At 42.7% G+C, this 20,612-nt stretch overlaps 2 protein-coding genes across 3 annotated transcripts in view; both read right to left on the reverse strand.

Moving 5' to 3' along the window:
- Positions 1-220: 220 nt before the first annotated feature.
- Positions 221-7,382, reverse strand: SLC35D3 (solute carrier family 35 member D3). The gene is made up of 2 exons (XM_048489853.1): positions 6,185-7,382; positions 221-1,232 (listed from the first exon to the last, which is right to left on the reverse strand). Exons 1-2 carry the CDS (start codon positions 6,618-6,620, stop codon positions 406-408), a joined length of 1,263 nt encoding a protein of 420 aa, XP_048345810.1. The 5' UTR covers positions 6,621-7,382; the 3' UTR covers positions 221-405.
- Positions 7,383-19,887: 12,505 nt separating this feature from the next.
- Positions 19,888-20,612, reverse strand: part of PEX7 (peroxisomal biogenesis factor 7) — a 71,956-nt gene continuing 71,231 nt past the window's right edge. For both annotated transcript variants that reach the window (XR_007243945.1, XM_048489866.1), the window contains one exon: positions 19,888-20,096. Coding sequence is in view for 1 of the 2 variants with exons in the window: in XM_048489866.1 (XP_048345823.1) it covers positions 20,028-20,096 (69 nt within the window). In the remaining variant the exon portion in view is untranslated. The remainder of the gene's footprint in view (positions 20,097-20,612) is intronic.

A 20,612-nucleotide genomic window follows, 5' to 3' on the forward strand; every position in this document is an offset into this window, starting at 1 on the left:
TGAAGTAGCATTTTAACAAATCTCTTTGGCTTATTTTGGTTAAGGGGCATTATGCTTTTAAGTGCTTTGAGCAATTCCATTATTTGCAGGAGTACCTACTGAAAAGTAGACTGTTGACTTCTGTTGGTATAAAGCTAAATTGTTTTAATGGTTGAGTGTCTGTTTGGCTGATCTGATTCTAACCACACACAAATTAAAATCAATGGCATTTTACTGAATGTAAGCATGAACACGCTGCTGTTGTTCCTTCAGAATGAGATAAAATCCTCCTAATATATAATGAAGATTTGTCTGTGAAGATACAAAACATACATACATCTGTACTCCCACCACCCCCCAACCCCGCCCTGCAACAAGTTTTAAAATACATGTAAACTTGATCGCTATTTGCTAAGAAACTATTCTTCAGGGGCTTGCTAATTCTTCATTCTCTATTAGGTAATCTTTCTTCATATAATTAGCCCCTCTAACTAATCTCCATACTCCAAGATAGGCATCCTTTAATGAGCTTTTGGCCAGTCCTTCAGAACTGGTGCCTTCTGGGATAGTGGGTATATTTGTCATTCCCATAATGCCATTCTTCTCTTCTATGCTTGGCTGACTGCTTTCATTTGCTGACTCCTCTCCAGTCATATCTCCAGGCTCTGTCTCCTTGGGTATCTCCTCCATTACAAATGGTGGCTCAGATCCATCACATTCTTTCTTCTCCTGCTCCCTAGCCTCCTTCTCTAGGTCTTCATAATTGCTCTGTTTTCTGGTTTCAATATATTTAGCCACACAATAAATGATGGAGCCCATAGTATTTACCACTACACCTGCTATAAACAGTTTTGTGGGCTGTACATCATTGAATGCCACCATACCAACTGTGATGGTTGCGATGCTCTTCAACACTCCAACAAAACTGGTGGTCACAGCTGAGTTGATGTAGGTGCAATGAAGGGTGGTGAAATTCATGGCACAGCCAATAAAGACACATGCTATAAAGGTACATGCCATTGTAGGATCTTTCCATCCTGGGAAGGACCAGACATTGATAGCATCCAGACTGGCAAAGGAGAAGATGATAAGAAAAGGTGTGGCTGACACAGCAATGGCATACTGGGCTGTGAGAGGCCCGTAGTCACTATCGGCACTTGTCTTTTGAATAAGTACCAAATATGCTGCATGCACCAACACAGCCAGCACTCCAGTCACATACCCAATGGGATCTCCAGTCAGGTCACCTGCACCTGTCAATATTGGGAGAAAAAGAAATGTGTTTGCATGGACTTCACATATTCTTTAATGTTCACACATTGGTGAGATTTTTGAAGGATAGTTTTACCAGGGGTTAAGAGCTATGAAAGGGAAAAGGAACTCCTCAGATGGAAGGTCAAGCCAGAGGTAATGGTCATCATCTCCTGTTTGCAATGTCCAAAAGCACTGGGCTTTCTACCAGCGGAGGCAGAATGCTGGGAACTGGCCTTGGAGTGAATTGGTAAGACAATCCCTACATTATCCTGAGACATTTTTATCATGCCCTTCTTCCAAGGAGCTCAAGACACTTGTCACAGGACATCCAGTCACTTGCATGTCTAAGTGGAGATCAGAACTTGAGTCTCCCCAATTCTAGCACAATTCTCTAATCACTACACTCACAGACATGCACATACATTGAACTCCAGCACAGGAATGGAGTACTTAAAAGAGATACATCTTGCAGTACACATAATTTGCCATTCCCAAATATGCCTTTGATATGTCTGGCTCTACAACTCAATCGTTTTAAACAACCTGTATAAACTTCTGCCAAGCTGATGCCTACAAAACCTTATCTTCGATTTTGCTTTAATACAGTTTCAAAAATACAATACTTCATGAAAACATTCCAGCAACCAATTTGTTGGAGATGAAGAAGAAAAATCAGTGTAAATGAAAAGTTTGGCATATAACAGGGAAGTCAAGAGTTTATGGGAAGGGCAGGGTACAAATTAATAGCTTTTTTAAAAAGGTTACTAATGATGCTATCACAATCCACTTCATTGTTGCGCAAACAGTTAGAATTAGAGGAGCTTAGAGAAGCTAAGAGTGTTATTGTTTTGGCAAACAAAGGCTCCTCCCGCACATGCAGGATATTGCACTTTCAAACTGCTTTCAATGCTCTTTGAAGCTGTGCGGAATAGCAAAATCCACTTGCAAACAGTTGTGAAAGTGGTTTGAAAATGCATTATTCTGCGTGTGCGGAAGGGGGCAAGGACTTCGAATGTTGCCTACTGAAAACTTCATTTTTGTCCACAGGATCAAGAGAAGAGTCCAGTTCTGCAGATACCATCCCTGTTCTCCCAGATCTGGCAATATGGGGAGTGTCAGAGCAGCTGCATCAGTTGCATGGAGTAGTGCTTTGAAGCTTAGATGGGGACTGGGTGAATCTGCTTGAATACAAATGCAAAATTTGAGGGGGGTGGTTTCCATCACTTTCATACTTTTTTAGCAGGCAGGTACAAATCTTTGCAACTCCTCATTCTTACACTGGTTTGAATGGGGGGGGGGGGAATCCCTTAAATTTACTCAGCCACATAATTACTCCTACAGAGCCACTAACCCTTTACATTATGTTTGGGGGAAACCAGAGAACTGGCTTGCCTGGTAGAGCAAGAGCTTTATCATAGAGGTTTAAATTGTGTGGTGGCAATTGCCTTTGCCCATCTTCTCTGAATATATTTGTTTTGGGTCCCACCATAGTTAAGCCTGTTTTGCAGGAGGATTTAGAAGCATTTTCAGCTAGTCCCAGGAAAAACCTATACGAACTCCTAAAAAACTTATTCACCATTATTGCAGGGGTTAACGTGTACATTTCCCCCACCCCAAAAAAAATAATGGACAACTAGTAGGATATTGTTTATTTCCTGTTCAGTTCCCAGAACATTTTTCATGAAGATTAGTAGTATGATTATCCATTAAGAACAGCAGACCTGGGGGGGGGGGGGGGGCTCTGTTGTGTGCCTTGCCTGTAGAACTCTCCCCCTTCATCTGTTCACCTGGCACCTACTCCTTTGAGTTTTAGGTGCCAAGTAAAGAAGTTTTTTTTTACAGCCTTCCATCTATATATAGCGTTTTGATTTATATAATCTGACATTTTTAAATTTGCCCTTTGGCTTCTTTATCAACAATCACCCGCTTGCATTGCTGTGGCTTGTGCTTTGGGTTATATTTGAATAGCTTACTGATTTTATTGTAAGTTAATATTTTCTGATTGTATTGTATTTTATTGATGGGGGGGCAAACCACCTCGATAATTACACTATGGGACAGCATAGACATGTTTCAAATAAATATCCATGTATGCACTATTGTAGATTTTGAAAGAAAAAAACACATGAAGAAATTTAACTGTCTGTGCCAGAAGATGCTTGTGATCCATTCTAGCCGATTTTACTCCTCCGGTATTCTATGTGATGCTTTGGAAAACAGACTGTAATTAAGAACATTGAGCAAGCAGGTTTTTCTACCAGTATTGAATCCCCTACTACCTATGCTAAAATTCCGTTTATGTCTCTGCGACAATCAGGCTACCAATGCTGGATCCAGGCCCAGTAGCAGTAAAGAAGGACACTGGTCCCAGGGCTTCATCTGAACGTGGCCTGGATCACCCACAGAATACGAACAGATTAGCCAAGGGTTGTCTAGCATCCTTTCTCAAACAACTGTCAATGTCTGGGTCCTTATGTGAAAAGGCAGCAAAAAAAATCTGTCTTCAGAGAATACCCTCACACATACAAGAAAAAACCAATTCAATCAATATTAATATAGAATGGGGAAATGTAAAAGTTAAACTGCCTGCTATCTTTGCCTCAAATTCCACCCAGATTTCTCACTAGGACCAAGATTTGGTTTCCAGTATGCATGATCTTCCCACATTCTTCTAAGCAAGAGTCTCAAGGCGGAAAAAGAAGGGGAAACCTCCCCATACACCCCAAACATGCACACATACTGTGCCTTCTGAATAAACCCACGATGCAAAGGCACGTGGAAGTCCAGTTAATTGTTTTGTTTATGCAGCCTGCGAGCCAGTGTAACCATGATCTTTGTCCCTAGTCAGATTCAGCTGAGCCCCCGCCCCCAGGAGATGAGTATGAAACTCCAAAATTAGCCCCACTCTTCTTAAATGCACACACATAAATTCTTCCAGTCCTGCTATTCCTGCACAGAATTTCTCCTTTGTCCCTTGAGGCCCTGATAATAGACTTAATTACAGTCTAGAGGCAGCAACACTCCCTAAAGAGTCCACATTCTGGATTTTTTCCTGAGTTTTTCTCACCCTTGAACAGCTGATATTTGGCAGACAAGTGGGGCAGCTGCAAATAACATTGGGTGGTCGGAAGAAGAGACATGGGGAATAACCAGCTTGAGCCACTTCAGACATGAAAAATTTCCCTCTCCACAGAAATAATCTCCTTGAAGGAACAATCATTTACATCCACGTACACTGCTGGGTGTAAAATACATTGGGATGTATATTTTGATGAGATTACAGGAGTTCAAAAGCTGCTGGTGTACACAGGTGCACACATTTCTAGATTATCTATTAGTACAGGAAGAAAATTATATTATGTGTTATCAGTTCAAGAGATCTTCTGATAAGCTTTTGAGGTGGCATGAAACAAACCCCTCAAGCTTTTGATTCATCACAAACATGGAAGGGAGGAATGAATTAATGCGGGATTTTTAAATATGGTGTGGGCAGCTTAGGGTTAAAAATAGAGACAGGGCTGCTTTCCACACTGTAATTTTTTGGTACTTAGGCCCAGTGTACATATTAACGTGCAGAAGAGAAGAATATGTTCACTGAACTAAGAGATTTATACATGCCAAGAAGTCAATGTGTGGTCGGGGAACCCTGCCTTTAAAGACACACAGGTGTCCCATAATATGTGAAATAGCCCTTAGACAAACAGCATTAATGAGTAGATGGTGAATGACTGAGAGCAGGAGATGAAAAAGTAGAGCCACAGTGATGACTCCATGCCATAGTGTGGGAGTGAGAAGGATGGTAGAAAATGGAGCTAAGAACTTGGATAAGTTATAACTAGTATTCATAGAAGGGAGGCTGAAGAAACAGGAGTATTAGGGGAAGGGAGGCAGATAATTAAAGTTGGCCTGAAGAGATTATGAAACAGCAGGGATATGGGGATACCTTATTGTTGAGAGGATGGTAAGAATGATGGTATGTGTTCCTGGCACAAGATCTGAGAAGTGGAACGAAGCATTTGAAGAGGGTGAAGGGCTATAAAGGATTATATATAAGGATTAAGAAAGTTCAGGTAGGAAGATATATCTGAATGGAAGCTGTGCAAGAAGTTGATGGGGTGGGAAGAATCTCCACTGAAGTTATTTTGTTGCAGAAGGGGAGCATCATGTCTGAAGTAACCCAGCTGGTGCCCCCCAGTCTCCCTTATTTATTTATATTTCTATACCACCCCTCCCTTTTCAGGCTCCAGATGATTCCCAATAATATTCAACAGGATAAAATACACCAACTAACAATTATACCATTCAACCCTTTCTTCTCAACACTCTAGGTGTCTGTTCTGCTGCCTCCCTTGTCTGGTTCTGTGGAACAGTATGGAGTCCTGCAGCTTAACTGAGGTTCTAGGGATGAGAAGTAATAACCCAAGGAGACTGGAAGATGTAGGAGGTGGGTGCAGTGGTGGGATTCAGCAGGTTCACACCACAGTTGTTAAAATGGTGCTTGTAAACAACCAGTTGTTAAATTATTTGAATCCTACCACCAGAAAGGTTGTTAAATTATTTGAATCCCACCACTGGGTGGGTGATCAAAGAAGTTCCTGGGGCAAAGGACTCACTGGACCCAGGTGAGGGGGAAGAGGCCCTCTTGGCTGCTGAGGAATGTTGGGGATGACCAGATTCCAGAAGTTACTGAGGTGTGAAGTGATGATGGGGAGGGGCTGCTGGTGAGAAAACAGGGGGAGGTGAAGTGAAAGCGCTGCGTGCTGGAAGTGGGTGGGAGGGGGGGGGGGTCCGGAGTTGTTAGGCGGAGAGGAAGGAGGGACAAGGGGGGGAGGGTGGCCCTGGGACATTCCAGGACCCGGCGGGATCCTCAGAAGGGCGCCCGCGCAGGGGCTGAGCCGGGAGGAGCCAAGGGCGCCGCTTGCGTCTCCCTCCCGCGGTCTCTCTCTCTCACCTGCCAGCGCCGCCCCGACGGTGGTGATGAGGACGGCCAGCAGCACCCCGACGGAGGGGACGCCGTTCTTGAGCACCAGGACGCCGATGATCAGCGTGACCAGGGGCAGGCAGCGCTTGAAGACCACGTACATGGGCAGGCTGAGGCCGCGCAGGGACCACAGAGTGAGGCTCGACTGCAGCGTGGCGAGCACTGTGACCCCGGCGAAGAGGCGCGCCAGGCTGAAGCCGAAGGGCGGCAGGTCGAGGGCGCCCCGCCGCCGCAGCACCTCCAGGCTGAGCGCCGCCGTGGAGCTGGTCAGGCACTGCAGCAGCGTCAGGAAGACGAAGTGGTAGCGGCTGAGCAGAAACTTCAGCAGGATGTTCAGCGAGCCCGAGAAGACTCCGTGCGCCACCGCCACCGAGATGCCCAGCACCCGGCCCCGGCACAGCTGCATGCTGCTGCTCCCCCCGGCTCAGCTCCTCCTGGGGCGGCAGCGGCTGCGGCGGCTCCTCTTCCCGCGGCGATCCCCCCCGGGCTGGGCTGCCTGGGTGGCTGGCTGGGCGCCGGCGGGCAGGAGGGCTCCGTGCCTCGGCGGCGGCGGCGGCAACAGCAACTTTGCGGGCGGCCCGGAGCGCTCCCAGCAGCGGCAGCAGCAGCGCGCGAATGGCAGAGGCGTCCGGCAGGAGGACTGGACGGGGACGGATCGATCAATAGGGGTGGGCGGGCGGGGGGGCGCGATGGGATCCGCGGGGAGATGCCTCTGCAGGCTGGGAGACCTGCTGCCTCCAAGATCCCCCAGCTCTGCCTGCTGACGCAGAGGGGGGGTTGGGTGCCCGCCGCGCTCTTCCCATTACCTTAATTAAATGGGGACGATCGGAGCGCATTGGGCAGGCCACTTTCTTGACCCGCCGAGGCTGCTCGGAGATGAATCATGGATTTGCTTTGTTCCTGGAAGGAAGTGGGGGGTATGAGGGGTCGGCTTAATCCCCCCCCCCCCCGATCGTCGTCGCACTCCCTCAATGACATCCTGTATCTTCAGAAAGCATTAAGTTTTCTCTTTCCCTCCAAGAGAAGGCAAAATACTAGAGGGGCGGGAGGGGGGGTGGAGGCACTGCTGGAACCCATAAAATATCTCCCAGCATTTTTACAAATGTGCGGGGGGGGGGGGGGGGCGCAACTTGGGCTGGGATCACAAATTCTAGTTTGCTGCTTATGGTTAACCTCCCCCCCCCCCCTCCTTCCTTCCTTCCTTCCGTGCAGCGTTCACTTACACTAATGGAATATCCATCCATCCTTATTAAATGAATGTGGGTAGGGTCCTTACAAGGAAATACAAATATTGATCCAGCCTTGCCTGGTAGGTCTTCTGCAATCTACCGAAACAGGTGCTTTGAAAACAGCAGTAGGAGTTAACCCTTGCAAGGAAAGAAGCTTGATCATGGGATTATTATTCTCATAATCATTATTATTGTTGAGATATCTGGGAAATCGTACTCAATGAATGCACATGAAGTTAACATGAAGGTGGTTTGGGCAGAAGGGCTTTCTGTCTGTGTGAACTGGTGAGGTTCACCAAAATCACTCCCTGAAATCACAGATTAAAATGAGACGGACTTTATGGCCAGAAAGGAAGGCTGGTCCTGGTTTTCTGAGACCAGCCAGATAGGAAAACATCAGAAGGACAGATGCCGCAGATCAGGATATTATCTACAAGTACCTTTGTGATCTCTCCTGGCCCAGACAGCTGGAAATCTTGAAATCTAACAACTCTGCACACCAGATAAGCACTGGGACCCCAGGCATTATTCTGCAGTCAAAAATCTGAGCTGTGAAAAAGAGAGACTGGAAGAGGACAGCAATTCCTGTCTCTCCCTTTTTAAAAGGACCCATCATCTTTGAAACAGAAACAGACAGCGTGAACATTGTGGCCACATTTTTAAAGATTCCCCCTGGAAAGCTTGGGAGGGTGGCGAGAAAGCTCTTTTGGCAACACTATGCCCTTAAGAAAATGCCCTATAAATATCAGTTTCTGTATGTTTCAGACTGTAAAAATACAGGCAACTGTGCATTAATGGGCAACGTGCTCCAGCATTAAGTCCTACTAAATTAAGTGTTCTCACATATTAAATCCAAGATTACATTTCCAATAGTCACCAGCCCAGTGCTTCTGGGAAGCCCACCAGCAGGAAAGGCAGTCTGTCCCTTTATTGGTTCTCCAGCCACTCAGGGTTACACTACCTCAAAATATGGCGGCTATGTGTTGCTGCTTAATCTCTTTAGCTTCACCTGTCTCCCCGCCCCCCTCCGCACCATGAGTTTATCCCCTTTCAAAGTAATCTGCACCAGCAGCCAGTGGAGGAAGAGGGTCCTGCTACTTCTGTTTTTGTTTTGTTTGCTGTCAAGTCAGAACAGATTTATTGTGACCTGTAGGGTTTCCAAGGCAAGAGATTTCAGAGATGGTTTGCCATTGCCTGCTTCTGCTTAACGACCCTGGTATTCCTTGGAGGTCTCCTATCCAAATACTTACTAGAGCTGACCTTGTTTAGCTTCCAAGATCTGACGAGATCAGGCTCACCTGAACTACCCAGGTTGGGGCTACTTCTGATAAAAGCAGAACTACATGCAGAAAAAAGGGGGTGAGTGGAAAGTGCCAGCAAACGTGAATCGGCAGGAGCCTGGCCTTGCCTTAAATGACTATGACTCAAGCCACTTCACCCACCTGTGCTGGCCAGACCCCTAGCAGCCCTGCCCCTCTGGGCATATGCTGCCGCCATGGAGGCTAACCTTCCAGGGGGGCCCCACCGCCCCCGCCATGGCTATCGGTAAGTCCCAAGCCATACTTTTTCAGCAGTGCCTCCCACATCGATTCTTAACATTTCTACCCCAACTTCCAGAGAATCACTATGCAGTAGCTAGTTATAAAAATTTATTCTTTATGACCCTGTCACATACCAGGTTATCTGCCCTGGGTTTAATGCTGTTCAGAACTGGGTTTTCTGCTCTGCTTTCCCACAACATCGGTGCATTCTCACACTTCCTGAGTTTGCTCAGCATTCTCCCTGATCTTTCCAAAACTATGAAGTTTTGGGAAAGATCACGCTTGACAGTTGCTGTGTGGGGAGCAGGGGGAGTTCAAATTTCCTGTCCATATTATAGCCATTTTCCTGATGTCCCTTTCTGTGACCATTCCTCCGCACCACTATTAGGGACCTTTTTTAAAAAGAAAGTGGTAATTAAATCTCATTGTATTAATATAATGTTATAGCAATATATATATATATAAGATTCTCTAAATTTCCAGCTTTCATTTTTTTAAAAAACCCAACAAGTCTCTACCCCCTTCTGTTATAGAAATATGAGGGGAAATGAAAGATGTTTGAAAGCTTTTTTTTTTCAAATGAAAGCTGGGAATTCAAGGATCCTCTTACACATATAATTATGATATTATACTGCTAAGACTATATTTAATTGCTATTGAGAGCCAGCATGGCATAGTGGTTAAGAGTAATGGACTGTAATCTGGAGAATTGGGTTTGACTCCCTACTGGTCCACATAAGCAGCAGACCCTAATCTGGTGAACCAGGTTTGTTTCCCACTCCTTCACATGAAGCCTGCTGGGTGACCTTGGACTACTTACTGTTCTCTTTGAGCCCTCTCAGCCCCACCTCCTTCACAAGGTATCTCTTTTGGGGTGGGGGGGAAGGGAAGACCATTGTAAACTGCTTTGAGACTCCTCATAGGTAGAGAAAAGCATGATATAAAAACAAATTCTATTTTTTTAAATTGAAAAATCCCTCCTGGCCTAGGGGAGGGAAGAATGGCTGCTGGGAGACTGCAACAGGGAAACTGTGGTGAAACTTGTCATGTGGAAATCAGCAGACACACCATCAACAGAGAACCACCCAAGCATGTCCCTATTTGGAAACCACCTTGTTGTACTTTTATATAAATGACTAAAATATCACAGTTTTGAGCAGCTGTTCTCTCCAGGTGTACTTTCCACAGCCAATCTATATCCTGTCTTGTGGGTACTGATTTGAAGAACCAGCCCAAATCAAAAGCTGCTGGGCTAGAATAGTTTAAAGGACCACCAACATTATGATTTTATGTCTATCCTAAACCTGGAATGCAGCTGCTGAAATTTCCAGAACGATCTTTGAAATCTTAGCAAAGCCTTAATGCAAATTCAGAGGTTCCTAGCGGATATTTGGCCCTGCTGTAAGTTATGGGCTTGATAGCGGAGTCAGAAGTGATTTTATTCCATTTCTGGTCTTGTTTTAAATAAAGATGGAACAATGTTTTATTTCTGTATTAGATAGGTAGGAACAAACTGTATTAGATAGAGTAGGACTTATAGCTATCTGTTGTATTTGCATCTGCATGGAACCTCCTTGGCTCAAGGCAGGAATCCACCCCTACTCCACCTGGGCATGCCCCTTTCATTTGTAAAAACCTGAATGGACGTTGATAACAGGGACCCCGGAAGAAGCGCCTCAATCTGCCTAATCCCACCAGCAGGCAGATAAGGGTGTCATTGTCATTAAGTTTCATTTCCTGACTCCAAGCACCCAAAGGACTCTTTTGTGTTCTTCCCGCCAGCGCCCAAGTCATCGCCTCGCCCTGCCTTTGGCGTGAAATTCAAGAAGGGACTACCCACTGGACTCTAATTGGTTCTCGTGTACCTGTAGATCAGGGGTAGGGAACCTGCGGCTCTCCAGATGTTCAGGAACTACAATTCCCATCAGCCCCTACCAGCATGGCCAATTGGCCATGCTGACAGAGGCTGATGGGAATTGTAGTTCCTGAACATCTGGAGAGCCGCAGGTTCCCTACCCCTGCTGTAGATGTATGATTGGTTGTCATGTATTCTGTGAATGAATGGTTGTAGGCTGTCCTGTATTCCCCTGGACTCCCGGCGGGAGAAAGGGTATTTATGATGTTGTAAAGCTGCTAGGCAGTTGCAGTTGCCGTGGTGTGGTGTGGAGGTGCTGACAGGTACGTTAGCATCTCAATAAACTCATCTTTATTTCTTAAATATTCTCGCTGTGTTGGGTCCTGTTTCTGTTCCTCTACACTGCTGAGAGCTGGCAGTTCTGGGGAAATAAAGTTACCCAGGCAGCGCGGTAACAGGCTGAGAGAGTATCCAGCATAAATAGAGAGATGAATGCAGTATCAGAGCAACAAGCTTCGATAGGATCTTGAATGAAAACAGGCCACAGTGCTGCCAATTAAGTCCTTGTCATTCAATTGCATTAAGAAACCACACTCCAGGGCACCAGTAGTCAAAGGGCTGGAAATCTCTTTTCCCTGTAAATCCAAGTCTGCAGGGCAAGGGGGCGGGAGAGAAGCAGAAAGAGTGACCAGACAGCCAGTATAGTGGCAGAGTGCCTCTATCTGCACACTTGACAGGCAATGTTGTAAAATGAGTTCATTTATACTCAGGGCCACTGCTGGAAAACAAGCATGTTAATCTTCCACTATAATATACACAAATGACTTAATACTTAGTAAAAGTAATAAACAAACAACAAAATTGGTTGTGATATTTTCCTTTACTATTTTGCTTAGTAATCAGTCCTATGAGTTGGAGGGTAGGGGAGGCCTTTGTTATTTTATAAGCCTCCTTGGCATAAGGCTTTGCATTATCCTCTCTAGATGACAAAATTAGGATGAATCTGCTGCTTGTGAGTTGTATTCTTTTCACTAGATCAAGGACACACACATTAAAAGACACCAACCACGCGCTCTGGAGCCAACAGTGGAATGATTCCCTCCCCCACCATTTGCTAACCTCCAGGTGAAAGATGCAGCACCTTGTCACAACAGACCCCACTGGTGTGCGGTTTGGGAGAGGTGGACATTTGACAGATTGAGCCACCACCCTTCCCTTTCTCCCTTTCTTAGAGTGGCCCGCTAAGAAAACTAGCTGCTGTTTTCCATCATACATCCTATAAAAGAAAGAGTCTGTGTTACACAAAATGTGAAAATGTAGGAAGGATGGATCCAGGCTAAAATAAAACAGCCCCCTCCCCTCCCCCAGCATTCAGAGAAGCCATTAATGCTTTGCTTTCTAACTCCTGCTCCTCGGTCATCCAACACATCCAGGTTTCTAAAAGCTGATGCAGCCACCCACAATGCACACACTGCATGAGAAAAGCACTCCACTGCCTGGTTGGAGTTCTGAAAGCTGTATCAATGGGGGAATATACTTGGTAAAGGTAGTCCGGCAATAGAAGATTCATGTGGATTTTGCAGGAAAGAAACAGGTAGAAACCTGCTTTGTAAAATTGGAAGCTGAGTTTGTGAGGATGCTTATTTTGCAGCTAGGAAGTAGGAATATGCTAAAATGGAACAGTAAAGTAATGGTCTATGCAAGCAAATGTGGCATAAAGGCCAAACTTGCCCAGGATAATGTGAAATGTGTTTGTTTTAAAGAGTAAAAGCAGTCACATTAAATAGTAGTTCAGTGGCACCTTAAAGCCTAATAACATTGATTTCAACAACACAAGTCAGAGCTCTATTTACCAGACTCATAGTCAGCACTGTATAGGGTTAGATCCAGGTTTGAACCCCCACTTTGCCCTGAAAGCTTGCGAGGTGATCATGCATTGGCCATTCACTCTCAGCCTAAACTGCCTCATAGAGGTTGTGAGGATGGAATGGAAAATGTGAGAATGTTCTAAACCACAGTGGGTACCCATTGCTGAGAAAAATGGGGTATAAAATTAAATATCACACTGAGAAGGCCATAGATCTTGTTATCAAATGCCTTACCTTAAATGATGCTAATGATGGGTCTTTTCTAAATGCATGGGTAAAGTTATATAGGAAAAAGAGGGTGTAGGCCACAGAAGGCTAAAAAAAAATATTCCCGCACACTGAACTTTGCTAAGAAATCCTATAATTCTGTAATCAACTTGGATTTCCAGGATAATTTCCAAGTGCATTTTTCTTGTGAAGAAAAGGAGGAGGGAAGGAAAATAAGTTTTTTATCACCTTGCCTTTTGAGGACACAGTCATTAGCAGACTGGTGCATGATGCTCCAAAAGGAAAATCAACTGTTTACCATTTTCCTTCTATGAGACTGGTGCATGATGCTCCAAAAGGAAAATCAACTGTTTACCATTTTCCTTCTATGAGTAGCAAAGTACCTACAAGTTTACCTTCCCCACATCTGCTCAAACAATGCATTATGCAACACACAATCTGCCTGTGTCCAAAGGAATCCATATACTGCTAGAAATGCCAGAACTGTAACTGATTTGTTTGTCATGACACCTTGGTTAGATGACACATTCTGAAGCCCCTATCCTGACTTTTTAGGTCTTGCAATGTCTAATGTTATAGAAGGGCCAAGATTTCATTTCAAAGCTGCAGAAATAAGTCCAGGCAGTGTACAGAGTAAGAGGTCAGTACCTATGGAAATAACCTGATACTTCCTAGTGTAAGGCTATATTCTGTGGTCCCCTGAAATTTATCGAATCTCCCAACTATGACCCATTAATGTGGATTGGAGGACTGATTATTGAATCTCCCTAGCCATGAAGACTTTGCTTGAAAACTAATCAAATGCATCAACAAAACCATCTACTCATATCCTGTCCACTGTTGGGAAAGCCTAAATCACACTTGCTGACCCAGTAACAAAACAATTTCTGGCAGACCCACCTTCCTCTCACATTACATCACCTAGATGTATAGTACACTAATACTCCCCACAAAGAAAATTTCAAATCCACCAATGCCAACTCAGATTCTGACATCTCCATCCAATGATCCCAATGTTCCTTCAATCACAGAATACCCCCAAACCTTCCAGGTTTGGCCCAAATAGCAAAGAGGACCCCAATTTATGACCAAAGGCAATGTGATTCTAATTGTATACACCCAGATAAAAAGAGTATGAGATTGACACCCCTGAAGCCAGCATGCTAGGTTCCATCTCATCCCAGGATTGCTTTTTCATCATGGCATACTCAGGTCTGAGACCCCTTCCTGCTTGGGCCTTCCCCCACATTACTTCAGACCACTGCAACTACATTGAGACTGCTGGATCAGGCAACATTTGAAGTTCTTCTCTAGTCCTTTAATATTCTCCCCCTCTTCTCCCAATTTCTTTTCCCCATTTTCCCAACCTTTCTTCCTCCTCTCCAAGTCCTGCTCAAAGAGAATCCCCAATATTTGTCCCTCTACTTACCTCCTTGCTCTCTCTGGGGATGCTCCACACTTGTAATGACACTGAGGGAGGGTTCTGATTTTCTGTACTAGCCCGAAGGAGGATACATCTAGCATAAGTAGGATGGCTATCACTCAGAATCATCCAATTTGCTGGTTGAATGTTTATTCCCTAAAAGCTTGTGTGAGTCTATAGTTCATCCAGTTACTTGGGGCTCTAATCATTCCACAAGTCTGTACATTGCATTGATTTCCTAAGTATATTTATTTCCCTCAACTTCCTTCCTGCTACTTTTCTATATTCAATGACATTTAAAGCACTACTATCTCTCTTTGATTCCTACTTTCTGACATACTGCCCCAGTTTGTACTTGTGTAAACAAAGGCTCAAAGATCCCTTTATTCTGGAACTTATTTATGTTATTTATCATCAACTTTCCTCACTGGGACTCAAGACAAATTACAGAGAGTGAATCAATACATTCAAGAAACAATTAAGGAGTATTTGTAACCCCCCACCCCACCCTCCACAAATCTTTCAGTTTCCAGATAACAACCTCCAAATCTCTGAACCTTAAGCACTAGGCTAGGTCCAGCAGCAGTGGCTCTTCTTCAGGGAAGTGCATCACACCCAGAGTAAGACGTTCCTGGTCAAGTGATCGACTTACGTAAGTTCCATTTTCCTGAGACTGAGCATCAATATTTTAGCCCACTGCAGCCCATTACTGATTCTAGACATGCACTCAGGAATTCTGCTACCTATGTAGCATTTGAGGAGAGACATAACTTTCAATTAATTTATTTTAGACCATGCTTTTCTCCCCAGTGGAGCATCTTACATCACCCTCCCCCCTTCATTTTATCCTCCGAACAATCTCAAGAGGTAGCATAGGCTGAGAGTGTGTGACTCGTCTAAGATCACTCAACAAGTTTCTGTGACAGTTGCAACGTACCTTCTGCCCTCAAATACCCTGAGATTTCTTCCTCCTAAATTTTAATAGCCTCCAGGAACTAATAATCCCTTTCAGAATGGTTCTTTTTTTAAAAAAAAAAAGTAGCATGTGAACAATTTTTTAACATAACATAATTGTTTTCCACCCTTAACTTAAATAAATATACAGAAAATTGGGCTTCTTTTACTCAGATCCAAGTACCCCTCTTGAAAGCAGAAGAGTGTTGCTTTCTTTCCCCACACCTTTCCTTGTCAAAAATAATTAGGCATCAGAGGCTTCTTAACAGCTTAAAGAATGAACTAAAAGAATTTATTTGAAAAAATGAAGTTGTTTGGTGAAGAAACAAATATAAAAGATAAGTTTCTCAGGCGATGGCAAGATGTTACTATCTTATTTTAAATTTCTTTTTAAAGATGTCAGTTTTCCTTATAATATTATACTCTAAGTCAGTTCTGAGACTCTTATACTGTAGTTCTCAGATCTCCTTCCTCTCTGTATGAGAAATTTCTTTTTACCCTCAGGTAAAACTTTCAGCAGAATTTACTAACCACAGGCTAAGGGAAATCTATCACCAGATTTCACCCTATGCACACTGACTCTGACTAGGATTTTCCCTTCTGATCCCTCTCAGAAGAAACCCTCTTCCCCTCTGGAAACTAAACTGAACTTATCTTCTTCTAGCTTATCCCCTTCAGTGTATCTCCCCAGAGAATATCAATATCAAGTGTGTCAGACTGCTAGTATGAAAACTCACATCAGACCATGGTCTGACTGACTTCTCCCCAGAGTAAAGCTTTGACCAAGAGAACAAAGCAGCTTTTTCCACATCTGTCTCTCAAGCTCTTTCTCCCACAACTCCTTTTCTGTTCCAATGCAGAACTAACTAACAGAAGATACTTTGGTTAACTCTTTGCTTTGAGGTACCTTTGCTTTGATTCCAAACCAGCAAAGTCCTGAAGTCCATCACAGCAGTGGAGATTCAAACACAGGTCTCCTAAATTCTAGAACACTCTTACTACACCATGGTGGCTCATAACTGAATGTCATCAATATACTGATGGCACAGAACTCTAAATCATCTCCTAAGTAATTCCATATCTTTAATAGAATGGAAAACCTGAAGTATCCCACTCAACTATCTTGAACAGAGGAGTCTCTCAGTATCACCTTCTGTAGATTGACAAGAAAGAATCTCCTTTTCAAACCTTGCCAGAGTTTCCAGATGTTATCAAAAGGCACTTGAGAGATCCAGGAGAATGTATAGATTCCATTCTTAATCGACCTTCTAGGTAAGGTAATTCATTATTGGGTATTCATGACCCAAAGCTAGGTTTGAAGCCAGATTGAGATAGGTCTGGATCGAGTCCATTACCTCCTGCAATATTATTTGCCTCAAAAGGAATATAAAACACAGATCTAAGATGTTACCAAGCAATCAAACAGATCTAGGAAAGGGTTCAAATTCTAGAGAGTGACAGTACAATGGCCTTAAAAGGCTCAGGGGCCACTCCTTTCCAAAGTGTTCACCAGTGGCCTAATAGCCTCAGACAGTTTCTCATGGTAAATTAATATCAGTCACGAGGAAGAATCCAGAGCAAAGATGGTTTGCCTCATAGTCAGCTCCAAGAGTACTGTCCACAGGATCAGACATTAATATCCTGGAGGAACCCAGTCAGAATAGATGCAAGATTTTTAACCAATCGGGCAGAATACAGAGTTTTCCCTTCCTTCTTTTTATTATCACAATCTCCTTGTGAAATAAGACTAGGCTGAACAAGTATGACTAGCCCAAGGTCACATGGCGTGCTTCATAGGGATTTAAACCTCAGATCCTAACCTGACAGTTCAACCATTATGTCAGACAAGCACAAATTGTTGATCAAACTTGTAGTGCCCTATTGAACACTATCAGTTTTCTAAACTAATTAGGCCAGCGTTGCTTGGAAAAAATAAAATGGCAAACACTTCTAACCTCGCACAGAGGTGATTCACTGGCCACTGACACAGATGAAACCAATGATTTCAATGAGTCTATACCAGCGTAACTAATGATTAAATTGGTCTCCTAAAATAGTAATTTCAATGTGTAATTACAATAATTTAAAAGCATACTGTGATAAAACACTCAGAACAGTTTTGTAAAATATCTCATTTTCACAGTGTGTGCAAAAATGCAAAGGAAAAATATGAACGAACGTTACCATGCCCTTTAAAATGAGGATTAAACACTAATGACATTTGTGCTTAAAAGGCCACTTTTGAACACAGCTGCTGAAGAAGTATAAGCAACTGCTGTGATCCTTAAAAGCTACTACTTAAACAAAAATGATCAGGCTTAACGAACGAGCTTTCAATTATCACAGATGAAACATTTTTCACGACGCTGCAAGAAGCATGTATTCTTTTTCTACTTTAGAAATTATTTGTTGAGGTTAGCAGTCACACGGTGTTTATTTAATGCCCACATTCATGGCTGCATCGTCTCATTTTTCAAAGAGGACATCCGGTCTCAGTAGCATGGGAGTAAGTAAATGAAGACAATCAAATAGAAGAGTTTGCCCTGTCTGTTGAAGTAAAGACCAGGCACTAGCATCTTTTTCCATCAAAGGGGCAGTTGCAGATGTAGTTTTAGATTTTTGTGCTTTCAAATGTGATGCTTCTCTAGTTTTCCAGTTTATAAAAGCTATCATGCTGAAAACTATTTTTTTTTACAATTCTGATTGTCCTTTATATAATGTTAGGTTTTATACAGCATTCTAGAATACCCTGTCTTCTCTACAAGTTGCTTGCATAGTTACTGAAGTAGGAAATAAAAGAAAGGATTATTAAGGCTTGAAATTATCAGTTTTATTGCATTTATTGCCTTGAATATGACTAAAAGCTGTATGGTGTACTTTTTATGGTTCCATGTAATTTCTCAGTTCACAAGCTGTCACAAGCACTTGTACATCTTTTGCAATATTTTATCAAAGATAACAGATCTTTCATTTTTAAGAAAACATATAGACCTGTAAACTGTAAGATTCAGAGACCTGTTCTAACACAATAGATCACAAACTTGCATAAAGTTCCTATGCTAAGAACAGTTTTCTATGGATAAGAAGAAAACTACCGGTACACACAGATGCATCACTGGAGTTCCTTGAGCACTCAGATTGTGTGCCCAGATTGCTAGACTAGAATGATAAAAGTTGGCTTACAACAGCTACCAGATGGCATGTATATAACAGTCAGATTTTAGATATGTATTATGGACTTAACATGTATCAGATGATAATTAAAATAGTTGCACTCTGTCTTCCTCAAAATAGTACAAACCTCAGTGTGTGAAACCCACAAATAGGACTAGATTTTTATATTAGATCTCTTTTCTCACCATAATTTCAGGTATTTCTTCTCAGCAAATAGTCAACAAATGCTGGATATTTTCACAGGATAAAGATGGCCAAAAACTGGCCCCAGGAGTCAAATCCATCTTAAACAAAAATCCAAAGCAAACCTTTGTTTTCCCCAGATCAGCTAAGGGGTGACTACCCCAAACCACTCTTTAAATGTCTCCATTGGAGATGATCTTGATCATAATCAGCAAATGTATGGACTGTGTTTTTCAAACTTGTTATCATCTACTTACAGATATGTTACTCAAGAGATGTGAAGTTTCATTAATAGGACCCTGAGACAAGTAAAACTTTCACCCAACTGAAGTTATGCCACAGCCAGCTGATCGATAAATGGCTGCTTTCCTACACTTGGTTGATTTTCCAGCCACCAACTTCTCCCCAGGCATGCAGGAGACTCTATCCTTTTACCCCTTTGTATTGCCTTGCAGGGACTAGAATTTTGTCTTTAAGGAGTGAGTGAAGTTTTTCAGTCACAAATGAACCTGAAATGAATTTCGACATGTAATGGCTTGAATCCTGAGACTGTCTGTAACATGATGTGATTGGCTCACACAAAAACCTAAATACAGTTATTTATTTAAAAAAACATTTTTCCTGACAAAAACAAATAAGCAGAATAAGCAGAAGTTGAATAAAGAAGAGTTAGATAATGGTGTGCAACTTACTATTCATTAGCAATAGGCACCGTGTTATCATGTGGGATTAACAATAAAATGTACCTAGAGTGAAATCAAATGAGCGCTTTCTACACCAGACTGAAGCTCTGTGGCAGTGGCATAAACACCATATTTTAAGAGATGGGTGGTCAAATGATAGTACCATTTGCATTTCTTTTCCTATGGCAGATATAGGAAACTTGGGCTCATTCCGCACATGCAGAATAATGCACTTTCAAACTGCTTTCACTGCTTTTTAAAGCTGTGCGGAATGGCAAAATCCACTTGCAAACAGTTGTGAAAGTGGTTTGAAAACGCATTATTTTGTGTGTGCGGAAGGGGCCTTGAATTGTCACTCAATATTTACATGAATTCCTTATCATATCCCAATTATCAGACCCACAAAGAGCACTAGTAGTGTGTTTGCCCTCCTTCTCATCTATCCATCTCCACAGCACAAGATTGTTCTGCTGCCCCCCCCCCCCCCCCCCCAATGTAGCTTTAGGAAAAAGGCTATTCGAACTTCCTTTTAACATGATTTTAAAACATGAAATTATATTTTAAGAAATCAGAAAGTGATAAAGATTCCAATATATCCTGTAACTGTTCAATGCTGCTTTGGGAAACTGGAAGTGATTCCTTCCAAATTTGCTTTCTTCCATGGAATATACCACTTTATGCAGAAATTACAAATGAAGAAGGGCTATAGATCTTCACTGTTTCATCCCAAGAACAGTCTGCCACCTATGGAGAGAAAATACAATTCACTTGAGAGAAAAACAGATGAAAGTTAAATGAAATTATAGTATTGTGAACAGAAAAAAGATATCTACATAATCTTTGTATTTGCTACCATTGGCTTCAAGATTCTAATAGCTTTCATTGATTATTCTTCCTACTAATTTAATGCAACGTACCTTCAATATTGTAATGCCGCAATGCATAAACACATAAATTACAAAATGATTTACATTAGAAAATAATGTTAGGCATATAAAAAAGAAACATAAAATAGCATTCTAGTAACTACTGTAATCTTTGTAAACTGAAATAAGGGCTCCTGTCTTAAAGATCAAATAATGCATAGTTTCTTAAACGACTGTTCTACCCAATTTGACTGAGTCATAAGCGTTCAGTTACAGTATGTAAATGTTGCAAGGAAGATCAGAGTCACCCCTTATTAAGGTAAGAATTCCTCTGAAGGTGGAGTGATGTGACCACTATATGGGAGCTAACTCCAGGAGCTTTCTCCCTGATATT

This window comes from Sphaerodactylus townsendi, linkage group LG01, assembly GCF_021028975.2.
Source record: "Sphaerodactylus townsendi isolate TG3544 linkage group LG01, MPM_Stown_v2.3, whole genome shotgun sequence".
NCBI lineage: Eukaryota > Metazoa > Chordata > Lepidosauria > Squamata > Sphaerodactylidae > Sphaerodactylus > Sphaerodactylus townsendi.

Coding starts and splice junctions, on each gene's coding strand:
- SLC35D3 (XM_048489853.1), bottom strand. CDS start 6,620: ATGCAGCTGTGCCGGGGCCGGGTGCTGGGCATCTCGGTGGCGGTGGCG. Junction 1,233..6,184: donor CGTCGGGGCGGCGCTGGCAG/GTGAGAGAGAGA, acceptor CAATATTGACAG/GTGCAGGTGACCTGACTGGA.